General features: G+C 49.5%; 1 protein-coding gene across 10 annotated transcripts in view; it reads left to right on the forward strand.

Annotated features, from left to right (window-relative positions):
• The window catches only part of SELP (selectin P), a 72,666-nt gene that overhangs the window by 15,701 nt on the left and 36,333 nt on the right, over positions 1-20,632 (forward strand). For 3 of the 10 annotated variants that reach the window (XM_030572062.1, XM_030572061.1, XM_030572063.1), the window contains exons 5-12: positions 11,862-12,047; positions 12,335-12,520; positions 13,547-13,732; positions 14,033-14,218; positions 14,991-15,176; positions 16,207-16,392; positions 16,694-16,879; positions 17,654-17,839. In XM_030572062.1, the coding sequence (XP_030427922.1) occupies positions 11,862-12,047; positions 12,335-12,520; positions 13,547-13,732; positions 14,033-14,218; positions 14,991-15,176; positions 16,207-16,392; positions 16,694-16,879; positions 17,654-17,839 (1,488 nt within the window). The remainder of the gene's footprint in view (positions 1-11,861; positions 12,048-12,334; positions 12,521-13,546; positions 13,733-14,032; positions 14,219-14,990; positions 15,177-16,206; positions 16,393-16,693; positions 16,880-17,653; positions 17,840-20,632) is intronic. The other 7 variants (XM_030572064.1, XM_030572066.1, XM_030572065.1 and 4 more) reach the window with 7 other exon arrangements.

The following is a 20,632-nucleotide window of genomic DNA, read 5'->3' on the forward strand; positions in this document are numbered from 1 at the left end:
TTCTCTACATTGTACCAGGTAACACAGACTCTCCATATGACACAAGGCCCGTTCAATGACATCTTGCCAACCCAGCTGCTGTGCAAAAATCTGCACAGGTGACACTGATGGGAGGTTAGACATAGTTCCATTGATGATGCACAAGAAGCAATGGGGCTGCTGGTCACTCCTTACTCCTGCTTCTTGCTCCAGCCTAGTAAATGTAAGGAGTGGTAACATTTCTTTGAGTCACTAAAGACAGGTGCATGGGGAGCAGACCAACTGAGTAGGGGCTTGTCTACACACAGCTTTTGTACCATATTAACTAGATCTGTTTAGAAATCAATGTAGCTAACCCTGGCGAGACTGCAGTGACATCAGCACAGAGATGCTTAGAGAAGTTGGGCTATTTCTGTAATGTACAGGGTAAATAAACAGCTCTCACACTGCACAAGCTGTGTGCTGCCCAGCCTAGGCAGGGCTATTGACCCATACTCTTCACTAGACCAGAACCACACTTGCAGTGGTGTTTGAGATCATAAAATCATAGAAGAATCATAGAATATCAGGGTTGGAAGAGACCTCAGGAGGTCATCTAGTCCAACCCCCTGCTCAAAGCAGGACCTGCAGAAAGCTAGAGAGATGGTCACAGCCCCATGACATGACATTCGCCAGCTGCAGCCTCACTAGACATTAAAGACAGATGGCCCTAGAGGAAATGGAAAGGAGAATCTCCATTTCTCAAAGCAGGACCAACACCAACTAAATCATCCCAGCCAGGGCTTTGTCAAGGGCTTAAAAACCTCTAAAGATGGAAATTCCACTACCTCCCTAGGTAACCCATTGCAGGTCTTTCCTAGGGAAATAGTGTTTCCTAATATCCAACCTAGACCTCCCCCACTGCAACTTGAAACCATTGCTCCTTGTTCTGTCATCTGTCACCACTGCGAACAGCCGAGCTTCATCCTCTTTGGAACCCCCATTCAGGTAGTTGAAGGCTGCTATCAAATCCCTGCTCATTCTTCTCTTTTGCAGACTAAACAAGCCCAGTTCCCTCAGCCTCTCCGCGTAAGTCATGTGCCCCAGCCCCCTGATCATTTTCATTACCCTCCGCTGGACTCTCTCCAATTTGTCCACATCCTTTCTGTAGTGGGGTGCCCAAAACTGGACACAGTACTCCAGATGTGGCCTCACCAGTGCCGAATAGAGGGGCATAATCACTTTCCTCGATCTGCTGGCAATGCTCCTACTAATGCACTACACTGGTGCAGGCTAGGTGTTTCCTGTCTGCCTGGTACCTGCAGGGAGCTAGAGAGATGGTCACAGCCCCATGACATGAAACTCCCCAGCTGCAGCCTCACTGGACGTTAATGAGAGCTGGCCCCAGGGGAAATGGAAAGGAGGCTCTCCACTTATCTCTTGAAAAACACTGAGTTTCTAGCCCTGCTCCTTGTGCAGACACCCTTGGAAATGTAACCAAGGCAACTCTGAGGCTAGGGCAAGATGCTTGTCGCTAAAGATCACCAGGGATTCCCAGGGCTGGGGGTGCAAAATCACAGCTAGAGGTCCCTAGTTCATGTGGCTAGAGAGGGTAGGATTCCAGGCTAGCCTCCTGACCCCAGGGCAGCTCCAGCCTCTGCCAGCAGCTGCCTATGGCAGAGCCAGCTCCTCTGCTGGGCAGACAAAGGTATAACATGATCCAAGGGCTGGAAGCTGAAGCTAGATAAATTCAGACTGGAATTGCACATGAGAATAATTAACATTGGAACAACTTACCAAAGGGTGTGGGGGATTCTCCATCTCTTGGAGTGCTATACAGGAGGTCAGACTATATCATCATAATGGTCACTTCTGGCCTTAACATCTATTAATCAAGTCGCCTCTTACCCTTCTCTTTATAAGATAAATAGATCTTTTTTGTTCTTACTAGAAGGCAGGTTTCATAGCTTTCATTAGCCTCATAGTTTTCTTCTGAACCCATTCCAGTTTTGCAAAGCCCTTTTAAAAGTGTGTGCCCAGAACTGGACACAGGCTTCTATTAGTGGTGTCACCTGTGCTGTGTTTAGAGGCAAAATCCCTCTCTACTTGCACTCAATATTCACCTGTATCTGCACAGATCAGTTCTGGGCAGGGGCAGCAGGTTTGTATAATTTTTGGTGGTGCCCAGAACAGGTCTAAATCCCGCCCCTCATACCTGCCTTGTAAGATGATATATATATTTTAAAATAATGTAAAAATATGAGGGCTCTGGGGTGGGGCTGGTGATGAGAAGTTTGGGGTGTGGGAGCGGCTCAGGCTTTGCGTGCAGGGTTGAGGGCTGTGGGGTGGGGCTGGGGATGAGGGGTTCACGATGCAGGAGGGGGCTCAGGGCTAGGGCAGAAGGTTAGAGTATGGGGGGATGAGGGCTCTGGCTGGGGCTGGGGATGAGGGGTTTGGGGTGTGGGAAGGGCTTAGGGCAAGGGCATAGGGTTGAGGTGTGGGGAGGTGACGGCTCTGTCTGAGGGTGTGCGTTATGGGGTGGGGCTGGGGCTGAGGAGTTTGGGGTGTAGCTGAGTTGCCCTGGGACTGGGGTCAGAGAGAAGGACTCCCCCCAGCCCTCTTCCTGCCAGTAGCCACAAGCTCTGGGGGAGGCCCCCACCCTGGCAGCACACTTGCCTCACACCACTGACACTGCACGTGCTCCTAGGGCCGCTCTCAGGTCCAGGAAGCCCCCTCACCTCCCCTGTGGTGGGTGCCAGGGTGGGGGGGCTGCCATCACATGTGCTCCTCCTCCCCCGCTGCTGCGCCTCACTGTAGCCTCCCTGGGGGTGGGGGATGGGACTGCCCCTTGCCCAGTGTGGGGTAGGATTGGTGACTGCGAATGGGGGTGGGGTCCCCTGTGCTGGTGGAGGGTCCCGCAGGAAAAGGGAAGGGTCCAAGGTGGAAGGGCAGGGGCAGGGTCAGCCTGCCCTAGCACTACTGGATGGGGGGTGCTAGGACCCCGTGGTGGCAGTTGATGCCAGGAGCCAGCAGAGCAGAGTGCAGCTCAGAGCTGCAGCAGGCAGCCGCCGGCTTGAGGCAGGGACGTTTCCAGGCCCGGGGGAAGTGCACAGGAGCAGCAAGTGGGGACCAGGGGACACTGAGGGAGGTGCATGGGGGCAGCAGGCAGGGCCAGGGGAGAGACCCAGCACCAAACATTGGTGGAGCCAGGCCCCCAGACCCCTGGGCCCTAAATATTGCTGGAACCCAAGCACCATGGTCCCATATAACTGGCCACCCCTGGTCCTGGGAGGCCACTCTAGGCAAAGGGACAATTCAGAAGAAAGCAAGAAGATTTGTTTTGTTCAATATCTTCATTAATGATCTGGAGGATGGCGTGGACTGCACTCTCAGCAAGTTTGCGGATGACACTAAACTGGGAGGAGTGGTAGATACGCTGGAGGGTAGGGACAGGATACAGAGGTACCTAGACAAATTAGAGGATTGGGCCAAAAGAAACCTGATGAGGTTCAACAAGGACAAGTGCAGAGGCCTGCAATTAGGACAGAAGAATCCCATGCATTGCTACAGACTAGAGACCGAGTGGCTAGGCAGCAGTTCTGCAGAAAAAGACCTAGGGGTTACAGTGGATGAGAAGCTGGATATCAGTTAGGAGTGTGCCCTTGTTGCCAAGAAGGCTAACAGCATTTGGGGATGTATAAGTGGGAGCGTTGCCAGCAGACTGAGGGACGTGATCATTCCCCTCTATTTGGCATTGGTGAGGCCTCCTCTGGAGTACTGTGTCCAGTTTTGGGCCCCACACTACAAGAAGGATGCGTAGAAATTTGAAAAAGTCCAGCGGAGGGCAACAAAAATGATTAGGGGGCTGGAACACATGACTTTATGAGGAGAGGCTAAGGGAATTGGGATTATTTAGTCTGCAGAAGAGAAGAATGAGGGGGGATTTGATAGCTGCTTTCAACTAGCTGAAAGGAGGTTCCAAAGAAAATGGATCTAGACTGTTCTCAGTAATAGCAGATGACGGAACAAGGAGTAATGGTCTCAAGTTGCAGTGGGGGAGATTTAGGTTGGATATTAGGAAAAACTTTTTCACTGGGAGGGTGGTAAAGCACTGGAATGGGTTAGCTAGGGAGGTTTTTAAGGTCAGGCTAGACAAAGCCCTGGCTGGGATGATTTAGTTGGGGATTGGTCCTGCTTTGAGCAGGGGGTTGGACTAGATGACCTCCTGAGGTCCCTTCCAACCCTGATATTCTATGATTCTGAGATGCTTGTGGGAGCTAGCTAACCAGAGGCAGAAGCTGGCAGCATGGGTAGAGCAGAGGACCTGAGGGTGGAAACATGATAAAAACCAAGATCAGATAAGTAGGGAGAGGCAGAGTTGTGCAGGAATAAATATGTTTGGGGTGTAACCAGCTAACCCTCCCTCACATCCTCATCTAGCCCTGTGCATAGCAGTGTATGCATGGTAAACAACAGTCCCTTACAACTGGAGCTAGCAAAAATTGTTTTGCAGGGCTACTCAAATACTAAGGCTGGCTTTGATGTGCAATTGTCAAAGAAATATTAGCAGATGCCACACATAACCAGTCTGACTTAGAGGACTAGAAACTGACCAAGGAGTGACTACAGACCTCAGCCTTGACAAGCTTAATTCTAGTAGTGAATGATCTGCAGATTTCCCCATACACTGGGGCTGCACTGTGCACTTCCTAGACCGTGACCATTACTGTGGCTTCTGAGCATGTTCTAACTCCTTGAAACCTACCCTGCTCTAGAGTGAGTCCAGCAAGAGTCACGGGCTTTAGAACAGGAGTTGTCCAAAGCCTTAAGCCAAAGAGTCTGATGGATTATTTCCAACCAGAAAGGCCCCTCTGAACCCCTGCGTTTCCTGGGTTTCTGCTGCTGCAGACATTCACAATAGTCAGAGTGTTTGGATTGAAAAGTACAAGCCATCATTGATGGGGCAGCCAGATTTTCCAGGGGAGAAAGCAGCACCCTTGACCTAGTAAGAGGGTTCCTCCTGATAGGCGGAGGGCCTAGTGGGACACGAAGAGGTGCTCACTGTGAGGTTATGGATGTGTGTCTTATCCCATCCACCTCATTCGTGGAATTGAATGAGCTGCCCCTGCTGGCTACCTGGAACGCTACAATAGTCTGCCATTTTCCTTGGTGCTGTTATTAAATAGCCCTTTCTATGCTCTTTGTTTCTTTAATGTGACAGTAGAGTAATTCCTATCTCTGAAAGACTGGGAGGGTGACAGAGAGACTATTGCTAGGTCCAGAACATTTTATCAGATCAAAACAAGTCAAAGTGGGAAAGGAGCAGGTCTCTGACACAGGAGTGGTGTGTCTATAAAAAGAGCCCTAATAGGATTGAGCAAATAATATTATTGACTAAATAATCACATTTGATAAGACACATTTTGGCCCTGATCATGAAGAGCTATCAGCAGTGGGCAATTGGAATAAACGAGCCCTGAACATGTTTTGTTCAACCTGACCCTTTAAATGATAATAAACACCTACCCCTTTTTTAGTACTTCCCATCAGTAGCTTTCAAAGCTCTTTATAAAGCAAGTCAGTATCATTATTCCTATTCTACAGATGTGGTAACTGAGAAAGAGAGTGGAAGTGGCTCACTTAAGGTCACCCCACGAGCCAGCAGCGGAACCCAGGTCTCCTCTGCAGAAGTAGGCCACGTTGCCCCTTTTTTAATGGGGCTCTTGAACTTTTTATAGCTACATCTGTCCACAGCTGAATTCTTCTTTTTCTCTAGCTTGACTTAAAGTTATATTTTGCATGGATTAAACGTATTCATTAATTGCACGCCTTGAAGTTTCTAATGATGCAGTTCCCTTAGGTGTTGCAATTCAGTACTTTTACTCCAAGAATGCAATAAAAGATCATATCAAATGATTGAAGGTTATAGGGTGCCTTGTGTAAGACGCACAGTGAAGGATACCTGGGATCAGCAACAAGACACTGTGCCTTATTTTCTGTAGGATTGGATGGCAGGCAATCAGCATGGCAAGGGCCCTGCAGGAACACATCTTTCATCCTGCATCTTACATTGAAATTATGTTCATGGACTCCATATACAGAGCAATACATGGTACTAAAAGATGTTCCAAGTGTCTAACTAAGGCTGTGATATTATATTGTTTTATAAGAGAAGCATTATGTGATCACATAACTGAAAACTATACCACAATGTACAATCAAAGGGGAGCTCACTAGTCCAAGTTGTGCATGCAGGTGCAACATCAGCATTTCTTGACTTCTGAGTGCCTAGTGGTGTAAATTCAATGTCCCCATAGCATCATTTTGGAGATGGAATTTCCCAGGTTGTTGTTTTAAAGAACAAAGTCTGGAACTCTTTGGCTGGTACCTGCAGGACACCCTGACCTATGCACCATTCACGGTCAGTGAGATGACACATCCCGGGGAGTCTTGCATTGCTGAATGAGCACTCAACTCAATGAGACAAGAACCTGCCTTGCTCAGTGTGCCCTATGATGAAGTGGGGATTTTCCCGTTATGTTGTATGTGAGCCTATGTGAGTCTTACTGTTGAGCCTATGTGAGTTTTACTGTTTGCATGAATACTGTCTATGCCTCAGTTTCCCTGTGTGCAGCACCAATACCTCAGTGGTGGGAATAGGGGTTGTGACTTTGGCTGAGACCTCTGGGGCAGGTGAGGCTACTCCAGCTGCCTGCATGTATGCTATGTCCAGTCCCCTTCCTAACCTTAGACCCAGGAGGGGGATGTAAACAGGTGACAACCACGTGACTCTTTGCCCGGGAAGCGAGACAAAGACAGGGAGGAGGAGCAACATGGCTGTCTGAGGTCGAGTCACTGGAAGCTGGCAGTCTGCTTAGGGGGACTGGAAGAAGGGGAGTCCAGGGAATCTGGCCCAGGACTCCCCAAGATGAACTTGGCTGAAACTCAGTTTTCTGTGTTAAGAAGTTCTGCTCTACACTGCGTTCCTGTTGACTAATAAACCTTCTGTTTTAATGGCTGGCTGAGAGTGGAGTTGGGGTGCAGGGCCCTTTGGCTTCCCCAGGAGCCCCACCCAAGTGGACTTGCTGCAGGAAGTGCCCAGTGAGAAATGAGATGCTGAATGCTCTGAGGTCAGACCCAGGAAAGTTGAAGCTGTGTAAGCTTCTTGCCCTGGTGACAGTATGCTCAGAGAAAGGAGGCATGCTCCCCCAGAGTCCTGACTGGCTTCATATGGAGTAGTTCCAGGGCATCACCCAATGACTCCGTGACATGCCCTGACCCCTGTTAGAGCTCCTTATTCAGTGAACAGCTGAGACAGCGGCACAGAGTGAGACAGGAGCATTAGGGAGCATGCGGCCTGCACAGTTAAGCTGGCCATACACACTATAAATATTGGTTTATAAATGCTGTCAGTAAAAACCAGGATACATGACTGCACTATAAATGTCACAGGTCACTAAATCCAGCTAAATCCAACCCAGTTCTCACAGACATTTCTCCCCTCTTATAAATGTTCCCTTGTAAATTTCCTAATATCCAACCTATATCTCCTCCACTGCAACTTGAGACCATTACTCCTTGTTCTGTCATCTGCTATTACTGAAAACAGTCTAGATTCATTTTCTTTGGAACCCCCTTTCAGGTAGTTGAAAGCAGCTATCAAATCCCCCCTCATTCTTCTCTTCTGCAGACTAAATAATCCCAATTCCCTTAGCCTCTCCTCATAAATCATGTACTCCAGCCCCCTAATCATTTTTGTTGCCCTCCGCTGGACTCTTTCAAATTTTTCCACATCATTCTTATAGTGTGGGGCCCAAAAGTGGACTCACCAATGAGGCCTCACCAATGCCAAATAGAGGGGAATGATCACGTCCCTCGATCTGCTGGCAATGCCCTTACTTATACAGCCCCAAATGCCGTTAGCCTTCTTGGCAACAAGGGCACACTCCTGACTGATATCCAGCTTCTTGTCCACCATAACCCCTAGGTCCTTTTCTGCAGAACTGCTGCCTAGCCATTCAGTCCCTAGTCTGTAGCATTGTATGGGATTCTTCTGTCCTAAGTGCAGGATTCTGCACTTGTCCTTGTTGAACCTCATCAGGTTTCTTTGGCCCAATCCTCTAATTTGTCTAGGTCCCTCTGTATTCCTATCCCTACACTTCAGCGTATCTACCACTCCTCCCAGTTTAGTGTCATCTGCAAACTTGCTGAGGGTGCAGTCCATGCCATCCTCCAGATCATTAATGAAGATATTGAACAAAAACGGCCCCAGGACCGACTCTTGGGGCACTCCGCTTGATACCGGCTGCCAGCTACACATGGAGCCATTGATCACTACCTGTTCAGCCCAACGATCTAGTCAGCTTTCTATCCACCTTATAGTCCATTCATCCAGCCCATACTTCTTTAACTTGCTGGCAAGAATACTGTGGGAGACTGTATCAAAAGCTTTGCTAAAGTCAAGGAATAACATGTTCACTGCTTTCCCCTCATCCACAGAGCCAGTTATCTTGTCATAGAAGGCAATTAGGTTAGTCAGGCATGACTTGCCCTTGATGAATACATGCTGACTGCTCCTGATCACTTTCCTCTCCTCTAAGTGATTCAGAATTGATTACTTGAGAACCTGCTCCATGATTTTTCCAGAGACTGAGGTGAGGCTGACTGGCCTGTAGTTCCCTGGATCCTCCTCCTTCCCTTTTTTTAAAGATGGGCACTACATTAGCCTTTTTCCAGTCATCTGGGACCTCCCCTGATCCCCATGAGTTTTCAAAGATAATGGCCAATGGCTCTGCAATCACATCAGCCAACTCCTTTAGCACCCTCGGATGCAGCGCATCCGGCCTCATGGACTTGTGCTCGTCCAGCTTTTCTAAATAGTCCCGAACCACTTCTTTCTCCACAGAGGGCTGGTCACCTCCTCCTCATGCTGTGCTGCCTAGTGCAGCACTCTAGGAACTGACCTTCTTTGTGAAAACAGAGGCAAAAAAAGTATTGAGTACATTAGCTTTTTCCACATCCTCCGTCAGTAGGTTGCCTCCCTCATTCAGTAAGGGGCCCACACTTTCCTTGACTTTCTTCTTGATGCTAATATACCTGAAGAAACCCTTCTTGTTACTCTTAACATCTCTTGCTAGCTACAACTCCAAGTATAATTTGGCCTTCCTAATTTCACTCCTGCATGCCTGAGCAATATTTTTATACTCTTCCCTGGTCATTTGTCCAATCTTCCACTTCTTGTAAGCTTCTTTTTTGTGTTAAAATCAGCAAGGATTTCACTGTTAAGCCAAGCTGGTTGCCTGCCATATTTACTATTCTTTCTACACACCAGGATGGTTTGTTTCTGCAACTTCAGTAAGGCTTCTTTAAAATACAGCCAGCTCTCCTGGACTCCTTTCCCCCTCATGTTATTTTCCCAGGGGTTCCTGCCCATCAGTTCCCTGAGGGAGTCAAAGTCTGCTTTTCTGAAGTCCAGGGTCTGTATTCTGCTGCTCCCCTTTCTTCCTTTTGCCAGGATCCTGAACTCGATCATCTCATGGTCACTGCCTCCCAGGTTCCCACCCACTTCTACTTCCCCTACTAATTCTTCCCGGTTTGTGAGCAGCAGGTCAAGAAGAGCTCTGCTGCTTGTTGGTTCCTCCAGCATTTGCACCAGGAAATTGTCCCCTATACTTTCCAAAAACTTTCTGGATTGTCTGTGCACCGCTGTATTGCTCTCCCAGCAGATATCAGGGTGATTAAAGTCTCCCATGGGAACCAGGACCTGCAATCTAGTAACTTCTGTTAGTTGTCGAAAGAAAGCCTTGTCCACTTCATCCCCCGGTTTGGCGGTCTATAGTAGACTCCCACCATGACATCACTCTTGTTGCTCAGACTTCTGAACTTAATCCAGAGACACTCAGGTTTTTCTGCAGTTTCATATGAGAGCTCTGAGCAGTCCTACTGCTCTCTTACATACAATGCGACTCCCCCACTTTTTCTGCCCAGCCTGTCCTTCCTGAACAGTTTATATCCATCCAGACAGTACTCCAGTCATGTGAGTTATCCCACCAAGTCTCTATTATTCCAATCACATCATAGTTGTTTGCCTGTGCCAGGACTTCCAGTTCTCCCTGCTTGTTTCCCAGGCTTCTTGCATTTGTGTATAGGCACTTCAGATAACTTGCTGATCATCCCGCTTTCTCAGTATGAGACAGGAGTCCTCCACTCTTGCTCTCTCCTGCTCGTGCTTCCTCCTGGTATCCCATTTCCCCACTTATCTCATGGCTTTGGTCTCCTTCCCCCGATGAACCTAGTTTAAAGCCCTCCTCACTAGATTAGCCAGCCTGCTTGTGAAGATGCTCTTCCCTCTCTTCGTTAGGTGGAGCCCATATCTACCTAGCACTCCTCCTTTTTGGAACACCATCCCATGGTCAAAGAATCCAAAGCCTTCTCTCTGACACTACCTGAGTAGCCATTTGTTGACCTCCATGATTCGACCATCTCTACTCGGGCTTTTTCCTAGCACAGGGAGGATGGACAAGAACACTACTTGAGCCTCAAACTCCTTTATCCTTCTTTCCAGTGCCATGTAGTCTGAAGTGATCTGCTCAAGGTAATTCTTGGCATTATCACTGGTGCCCACGTGGAGAAGCAGGAAGGGGTAGCGATCCGAGGGCTTGGTGAATCTCGGCTGTCTCTCCATCACATCGTGAATCCTAGCTCCTGGCAAGCAGCACACTTCTTGGTTTTCCCGGTTGGGGTAGAAGATAGATGACTCAGTCTCCCTGACGAGGGAGTCCCCGACCACCATTACCCGCCTCCTTTTCTTGGGAGTGGTGGTCATGGAACCTCCATCTTTAGGACAGTGCACCTCATGCCTTTCAATCAGTGGAGTCTCCTTCTGCTCCCTTCCCCCAGATGTATCATCTAGTCCACTCTCCGCATTAGTACCTGTGGAGAGAACATGAAAACGATTGCTCACTTGTATCTGCATTGCTGGTACATGGACGCTTGTAGCGGGGTGGACCCCCACTCCTGCCCTGAAGGGGTAAAAACACCCCTAGGAGGGGGCTGTAGCTGGAGAAAACAGCTTTTAGGCTGGGCTGATTGGGGGAAGTGGCTGCAGCTGGGGCCACGCCTCAAACTGAGCAACAGGGCCCTATAAGAAGGGCAGGGAAGCCAGAAGCAAACAGTCTCTCTCTAGCTGTAGAATGAGATGGGCCTGGCTGCAGGGAGCGGGACACAGGGTACCTGAGTGAAGCAGGGCTGGGGAAAGGCAGAGGAGCTGGGGAGCTTCAGCCTAGAAAGCCCCACGCTGCGGCCTAGCATTGGGCCAACAGGTACTGGGGGTTGCAGGGGGCAGCCCAGGGGTAGGCAAAGGCAGCAGGTACAAACCCAACCTTGCCAGTGATGAGTGACTGATACTGCAGTTTGCCCCAGGGCATAGGGGCTAGACAATGACTGGTAGTAGCCATATACTGAGGCAAAGTGGGGATAGTGGGTGGGGGGTCTCCCAGGGAGGGGAGACTCTAAGATTGAGGGGTTACTGCCAGGGGGCAGCACCCCCTCCAGACAGCTCACCCCTGGCACCACATCTCTTGCATCTAGCCATTGAACTCATGATAGCATCTCATTCCCTGGAGATGCTAACATGCCAGCTCCTCATTCCATATAGCATTTCACCACCCAACACCCAATTTCCTTGGCACGGCACCCCAATGGTCTGAAATCCCCAGCGTTGCGCCACCCAGCATATGATGCCTCTGGCACCACATCACCCAGAACTCGATATCGCCTGCACTCACGCTCATATACTGACACACCCATAGCACTTCACCCTCTCATAGGCTGATTTCCTTGTCACTTCAACCACCAGCACCAATGGACCTAACCTCTTATACAGTTCTGCTTTGCTATTCCAGCTGTCAAGTGCCCAGTGCTGGATTCCCCGGGCAGGGGCCGATTAAACTGCACTCACTGGCATGGAGACTTCACGTATAATTCCACCTGCACCTTCTCCTGCGAGATGGGCTTTGTGCTGAATGGATCAGAGAAGCTGGAGTGCACAGCCCTGGGACAATGGACAGGTCAAACCCCGCGCTGTAAAGGTATGGTACAGGCTATATGCTGCAGGACTGGCTTGGGAAGCTGCTTCTGCTAACATGGAAGGAGGTTCTGGGGAGAATTACACTGAGTTGGCCTTAGAAAGTATGAATTTAAAGAAACTGAAAAGCAAATCAAGGAAATCTTAAACCCAGGATTTAGAGCCCCTGTGAACACTAACAGGAAACTCTGTAACCACTGTGATAGTGTAAGCTAAGGCCAGGATTTCCAGTGCTGTGGGCTGCTCCAGGCATCGCGGAGTAATCCGTACTGTTCTGCTTTGGTATTTCAGCTGTTACATGCCCAGGTTTGGCTGCCCCTGGCAGAGGCCGATTAAACTGCACTAATTGGCATGGAGACTTCACGTATAACTCCACCTGCGCCTTCTCCTGCGAGACGGGCTTTGTGCTGAATGGATCGGAGATACTGGAGTGCACAGCCTTGGGACAATGGAGAGGGCAAACCCCGCGCTGTGAAGGTAGAGGCACAGCGTTAACTGTGGGGTGTTTGGAATGTACATTGCTGAGCTGGTGTGATCCCAGGTTACTTTCCATAGAAGCCCATTTCTTTGCCAGCACTAGGGAAGAGAGCTATTGGTACAACAGTTTGGAAGCCAGGGACCTGGACCTTTTGTTCTGGGGCAGCTGTGCAATATAAAACTTCACAAAGATAAAGTTGTGTAAAAGGGAGACAATGGGCCTGATTTGCTATTGCCCTGCTCCTTCTGAAGCCTTTTACATCAGTGCCAAGTGAATGCCCCACAACCCCTGCCACTACTGTCCCCTGGCTTCTCTTCCCGTCACCTTCCCCCAGACAAAACCAGCCACCTGCCTCATGGCACCCAACTAACCTGGCAATTCAATAACCATCAGTCCCTGTGCCTGGTGCCCCCCTCCAGGCAGCTCGTCCCTCTGGCACGTCTCTGGCACGTAGCCATTGAACTCATGATGGCATCTCATCCCCCAGTGGTGCTAACACCCCAGCTCCTCATTCCACATAGCATTTCACCACCCAGCACCCAGTTCCCTTGGCATGCACCTCCAATGGTCTGAAATCCCCAGCCTTCCACAACCCAGCACATGATCCCTCTGGCACCACATCGCCCAGAACTGCATACCCCCAACACTCGCCCTCATACGCTGACACTGACAATTCAGCATTGGTGAGGCCTCATCTGGAATACTGTGTCCAGTTTTTGGCCCCACACTACAAGAAATATGTGGAAAAATGGGTTAACTAGGGAGGTGGTGGAATCTCCTTCCTTATAGATTTTTAAGGTCATGCTTGACAAAGCCCTGGCTGGGATGATTTAGTTGGTAATTGGTCCTGTTTTGAGCAGAGGGTTGGACTAGATGACCTCCTGAGGTTCCTGATATTCTATGATTCTATGATACTATGACACATCCATGGCACTTTCACCCCCTCATTGGCTGATTCCCTTGTCACTTCACCTTCCAGCACCAATGGACCTAACCTCTTATACAGTTCTGCTTTGCTATTCCAGCTGTCAAGTGCTCAGTGCCGGATTCCCCGGACAGAGGCCAATTAAACTGCACTCATTGGCATGGAGACTTCACGTATAATTCCACCTGTGCCTTCTCCTGTGTGATGGGGTTTGTGCTGAATGGATTGGAGAAGCTAGAGTGCACGGCCCTGGGACAATGGACAGGGCAAACCCCGCGCTGTGAAGGTATGGTACAGGCTGTATGGTACAGGCTATATGCTGCAGGACTGGCTTGGGAAGCTGCTTCTGCTAACATGGAAGGAGGTTCTGGGGAGAATTACACTGAGTTGGCCTAGAAAGTATGAATTTAAAGAAACTGAAAAGTAAATCAAGGAAATCTTAAACCCAGGATTTAGAGCCCCTGTGAACACTAACAGGAAACTCTGTAACCGCTGTGATAGTGTAAGCTAAGGCCAGGATTTCCAGTGCTGTGGGCTGCTCCAGGCATCGCGGAGTAATCCGTACTGTTCTGCTTTGGTATTTCAGCTGTTACATGCCCAGGTTTGGCTGCCCCTGGCAGAGGCCGATTAAACTGCACTAATTGGCATGGAGACTTCACGTATAACTCCACCTGCGCCTTCTCCTGCGAGACGGGCTTTGTGCTGAATGGATCGGAGATACTGGAGTGCACAGCCTTGGGACAATGGAGAGGGCAAACCCCGCGCTGTGAAGGTAGAGGCACAGCGTTAACTGTGGGGTGTTTGGAATGTACATTGCTGAGCTGGTGTGATCCCAGGTTACTTTCCATAAAGCCCATTTCTTTGCCAGCACTAGGGAAGAGAGCTATTGGTACAACGGTTTGGAAGCCAGGGACCTGGACCTTTTGTTCTGGGGCAGCTGTGCAATATAAAGCTTCACAAAGATAAAGTTGTGTAAAAGGGAGACAATGGGCCTGATATGCTATTGCCCTGCTCCTTCTGAAGCCTTTTACACCAGTGCCAAGTGAATGCCCCACAACCCCTGCCACTACTGTCCCCTGGCTTCTCTTCCCGTCACCTTCCCCCAGACAAAACCAGCCACCTGCCTCATGGCACCCAACTAACCTGGCAATTCAATAACCATCAGTCCATGTCCCTTGTACCACCCCTCCAGACAGCTCACCCCTCTGGCACCACATCTCTGGCACGTAGCCATTGAACTCATGATGGCATCTAATACCCCAGATGTGCTAACACCCCAGCTCCTCATTCCACATAACATTTCACCACCCACCACCCAGGTCCCTTGGCACGGCATCCCAATGGTCTGAAATCCCCAGCATTGCACCACTCAGCACATGATGCCTCTGGCACCACATCACCCAGAACTCCGTACTGCCGGCACTCACGCTCATATACTGACACACCCATAGCACTTCACCCTCTCATAGGCTGATTTCCTTGTCACTTCACCCACCAGCACCAATGGACCTAACCTCTTATACAGTTCTGCTTTGCTATTCCAGCTGTCAAGTGCCCAGTGCTGGATTCCCCGGGCAGGGGCCGATTAAACTGCACTCACTGGCATGGAGACTTCACGTATAACTCCACCTGCACCTTCTCCTGCGAGACGGGCTTTGTGCTGAATGGATCGGAGACACTGGAGTGCACAGCCCTGGGACAATGGAGAGGGCAAACCCCGCGCTGTGAAGGTAGAGGCACAGCGTTAACTGAGGGGTGTTTGGAATGTACATTGCTGAGCTGGGGTAATCCAAGGTGACTTTCTATAGGGGACCATTTCTTTGCCAGGTGTAGGGAAGAGAGCTATTGTGTACAATGGGTTGGGAGCAAGGGGCCTGGACCTTTTGATCTGGGGCAGCTGTGCAATGTAAAGCTTCATTGAGAGAAAGTTGTGTAAATGGGAAACAATGGGCCTGATTTGTTATTGCCCTGCTCGTTGGGCAGACTTTTACTCAAGTGCCAAGTAAATGCCCCACAACCCCTGAGATTACTGTCCCTTTACTTCTCTTCCCATCACTTTCCCCCAGACACAACCAGCCACCCGCCTCATGGCACCCCACTAACCCAGCAATTCCATAACCATCAGTCCCTGTGCCTGGTGCCCCCCTCCAGGCAGCTCGTCCCTCTGGCACCACGTCTCTGGCACATAGCCATTGAACTCATGATGGCATCTCATCCCTCAGTGGTGCTAACACCCCAGCTCCTCATTCCACATAGCATTTCAGCACCCAGCACCCAGTTCCCTTGGCATGCACCACCAATGGTCTGAAATCCCCAGCCTTGCACAACCCAGCACGTGATCCCTCTGGCACCACATCGCCCAGAACTGCATACCCCCAGCACTCGCCCTCATACGCTGACACTGACAATTCAGCATTGGTGAGGCCTCATCTGGAATACTGTGTCCAGTTTTTGGCCCCACGCTACAAGAAATATGTGGAAAAATGGGTTAACTAGGGAGGTGGTGGAATCTCCTTCCTTATAGATTTTTAAGGTCAGGCTTGACAAAGCCCTGGCTGGGATGATTTAGTTGGTAATTGGTCCTGTTTTGAGCAGAGGGTTGGACTAGATGACCTCCTGAGGTCCCTGATATTCTATGATTCTATGATACTATGACACATCCATGGCACTTTCACCCCCTCATTGGCTGATTCCCTTGTCACTTCACCCTCCAGCACCAATGGACCTAACCTCTTATACAGTTCTGCTTTGCTATTCCAGCTGTCAAGTGCCCAGTGCCGGATTCCCCGGACAGAGGCCAATTAAACTGCACTCATTGGCATGGAGACTTCACGTATAATTCCACCTGTGCCTTCTCCTGTGTGATGGGGTTTGTGCTGAATGGATCAGAGAAGCTAGAGTGCACGGCCCTGGGACAATGGACAGGGCAAACCCCGCGCTGTGAAGGTATGGTACAGGCTGTATGGTACAGGCTATATGCTGCAGGACTGGCTTGGGAAGCTGCTTCTGCTAACATGGAAGGAGGTTCTGGGGAGAATTACACTGAGTTGGCCTTAGAAAGTATGAATTTAAAGAAACTGAAAAGCAAATCAAGGAAATCTTAAACCCAGGATTTAGAGCCCCTGTGAACACTAACAGGAAACTCTGTAACCGCTGTGATAATGTAAGCTAAGGCCAGGATTTCCAGTGCTGTGGGCTGCTGCAGGCACCGTGGAGTAATCCGTACTGTTCTGCTTTGGTATTTCAGCTGTTACATGCCCAGGTTTGGCTGCCCCTGGCAGAGGCCGATTAAACTGCACTCACTGGCATGGAGACTTCACGTATAACTCCACCTGCGCCTTCTCCTGTGAGACGGGATTTGTGCTGAATGGATCGGAGACACTGGAGTGCACAGCCATGGGACAATGGAGAGGGCAAACCCCGCGCTGTGAAGGTAGAGGCACAGTATTAACGGTAGGGGGTGTAGAATGTACATTGCTGAGCTGGTGTGATCCCAGGTTACTTTCCATAAAGCCCATTTCTTTGCCAGCACTAGGGAAGAGAGCTATTGTGTACAATGGTTTGGAAGCCAGAGGCCTGGACCTTTTGTTCTGGGGCAGCTGTGCAATATAAAACTTCACTGAGATAAAGTTGTGTAAAAGGGAGACAATGGGCCTGATTTGCTACTGCCCTGCTCCTTCTGCAGCCTTTCATACCAGTGCCAAGTGAATGCCCCACAACCCCTGCCACTACTGTCCCCTGGCTTCTCTTCCCGTCACCTTCCCCCAGACAAAACCAGCCACCTGCCTCATGGCACCCAACTAACCTGGCAATTCAATAACCATCAGTCCATGTCCCTTGTACCACCCCTCCAGACAGCTCACCCCTCTGGCACCACATCTCTGGCACGTAGCCATTGAACTCATGATGGCATCTAATACCCCAGATGTGCTAACACCCCAGCTCCTCATTCCACATAACATTTCACCACCCACCACCCAGGTCCCTTGGCACGGCATCCCAGTGGTCTGAAATCCCCAGCATTGCACCACTCAGCACATGATGCCTCTGGCACCACATCACCCAGAACTCCATATCGCCTGCACTCACGCTCATACACTGACACACCCATGGCACTTTCACCCCCTCATTGGCTGATTCCCTTGTCACTTCACCCTCCAGGACCAGTGGACCTATCCCCTTATACAGTTCTGCTTTGCTATTCCAGCTGTCAAGTGCCCAGCGCTGGATTCCCCGGGCAGGGGTCGATTAAACTGCACTAATTGGCATGGAGACTTCACGTATAACTCCACCTGTGCTTTCTCCTGCGAGACGGGCTTTGTGTTGAATGGATCGGAGACACTGGAGTGCACAGCCCTGGGACAATGGAGAGGGCAAACCCCGCGCTGTGAAGGTAGAGGCACAGTATTAACTGTGGGGTGTTTGGAATGTACATTGCTGAGCTGGGTGATCCAAGGTGACTTTCTATAGGGGACCATTTCTTTGCCATGTCTAGGGAAGAGAGCTATTGTGTACAATGGGTCGGGAGCCCCGGGACTGGACCTTTTGATCTGGGGCAGCTGTGCAATATAAAGCTTCACTGGGATAAAGTTTTGTAATTGGGAGACAATGGATATGGTCACCATTGCTTTGCCCCTTGTGCAGCCATTTACACTAGTGCAAAGTGTGTGCAAATTGGATGTAATCCCTGGCAACACAACTTATCCCTCCAGCACCTTACCCCTTAACACACACATGATATCCTACCTTCATGATCCACCAGTCTATATTCCTGGCATGCTGCTCACCTGTACCCCATTCTCTAACACCCAGTCTGGTTGCACCTCTCTCTGGCATGCCATTTTACTTGGCCCCGTATGCCCCTGGCCAGAGCACTTCAACCTGAAGCTGCTCAAGACAATCTGCCAACTAAGAAAAACTTCAGTGTGTCACCCCCTTCTCATAGGGCTAGGGCAGCAGATTTGGCTTGGCTGTGCCTCTGTCATGTCAGAGAGCATAGGGCATCTGGGCTAAATTTTAGTGAATGACACTGAAACCGGGTGTGCAGGGTCACAATGCCATTCTAATTTGGCCAGGTCACCCCCGACTTCCCCCTCCTGCCCTGGAGGGGCAGCCAGGCCAAATCGGCTGCCTTAGGCAGCTGCCTAGCTTGCCCTAGTTGGAGAAGCCTCTGACCCCATCCACCTCACATTGCAGTTCAAGTGACCCACGCCTCTTTCAGCCCATCCATCTGGCACCCTATGCCCCTAGCACTCACCCTCATGCACCCATGTATCCTTGGCACTTCATTATCCATCAGCCCATTCCCCTGGTACTTCACCCCCAACAACCAACCCTGACACATCCAAACTTTTTCGTTAAAGACTTGAGCTTTACTTTTCCAGATGTAAAGTGCCCAGTTCTGGTTGTCCCAGAGATGGGCCAATTAAACTGCTCTCACTGACATGGAGACTTCACGTATAACTCAACCTGCACCTTCTTCTGCAAGACGGGGTTTGTGCAGAATTGATCGGAGAGGCTGGAGTATATGACCCTCAGAGGCACAACATTACCTTGGGGGTGATTAGGGAGCATAGTCTGGAGCTGGTGTGATACCAGGTGCCCTTTCCCCATAGAAGCCCAGATCTTTATTGCTAGTTCTGGAGAGGAAATCTATTCTGGGTTGAGAGCCAGAGGACGGGATCCTTAGACCCAGGGCAGCTGTGTAATGATATTCAGAGTTAAGGGTAAACTCAAAAGAAGTCTACCATTGTTAAGGTAAGAAATGCACAGTTAAGGCACCCAAGCAACCTTAATTCTGCCCCTGTCACTGCACGCAACATAAGGCGGGGACGAGAAGAAAAAAATCAAATGTATCTTGAAAGCTCAGTTTCATCTAATCTGGATCCACTGAAATGCCTTAAACACAATGGTGTACATATTACATAGTGTCACTATTTATTACATTGATTTACTATTCCAAGATTAGCAACATAGACACTGGGCCTGATCCTCCTCCTTGGCATCTAGAGTTGTCAGTTACACCTCTGCAAAGAGACCATTATCCCCACTCCTGCATCAGCATTGAGACTGTTGTGGAGGTTGCTTCCTCCCTCACAGGGGTTGAACTTGCTGCCTTAATAGCTGATCTGTCCTGAGAAGTGAGGGAAGGAGCAACAGGTATTACCCCAAAAATAGATTTAGGGACCCCCCAGAATAGCTCACCTATTGGCCCCTCCCAGATTTACCAGAGGTTCTCTCAAAACAGCCCACCTACTAACAAATCTGTTCTCCTAAGATATGGGTCTCCAGAATGGCTAAGGAAATACCTTGGATTTGCCAGTTGTTCCATGTTTTAAAAACTCCCCAGAACAGCTCAGACTTGTTACCCACGGAGAACAGGGATACAGCCTTCCGACAGATAATTGACACAAGCAGTATTCTTTCGAAAACAAAGCACCTTTTTATTGTGGCAAATAACAATCCCTACTCCAATAATAATCTAAAGCACAAATACCTTATAAAAAGTTAAAGAGCGTCTCAAAACATATTGTCTCACCAATTGAAATGATTCTAAGTGGCTGCACTCTGTGACAGATGGCCCGTCTCTCAAAGATTGCTGACAGCAGGTCTTAAGTGTATTAAGTTTTACACATATAAATTCCTTTCACAATCAGCACACATACAGACATCTTTACTAATCCAGGCATATACTTATACACACTAAATCTATGTCTACACGAGACCTTACAGCAGCACAGCTGTATTGCTGCAGCTGCATCATTGTAAGTGTCCTGTGTTGCTGCTCTATGCCAATGGGAAAGAACTCTCCTGTCGGCACAGTTAAACCACCCCCAAAGAGCAGTGGTAGCTATGTCAGTGAAAGAGTGTCTCCCGCTGACAGCGCTGTCTACACTGGTGCTTCTGTCAGTGTTACATATGTTGGTCAGGGGTGTGTTTTTTTCACACCCCTGACTGGCAAAAGCTTTACCAACAAATGTGCTGGTATAGACATAGCCTAACACCATATTATATTACTCTGTGTTATACTATAACTAAACTATAATTGACAGGCTTACTGTGTCTGCTGACTTCAGTTCAGTGGCAGGACTCCCTCTGCTGCTGCTGCTTAGTCACTGCTACTGCTGCTGTTCCTCTGTCAGCTCGATCATCCAACCATTTGACTCTCCTCAGTACGTACTCTCCA

This window comes from Gopherus evgoodei, chromosome 8, assembly GCF_007399415.2.
Source record: "Gopherus evgoodei ecotype Sinaloan lineage chromosome 8, rGopEvg1_v1.p, whole genome shotgun sequence".
Taxonomy (NCBI): Eukaryota; Metazoa; Chordata; order Testudines; family Testudinidae; genus Gopherus; species Gopherus evgoodei.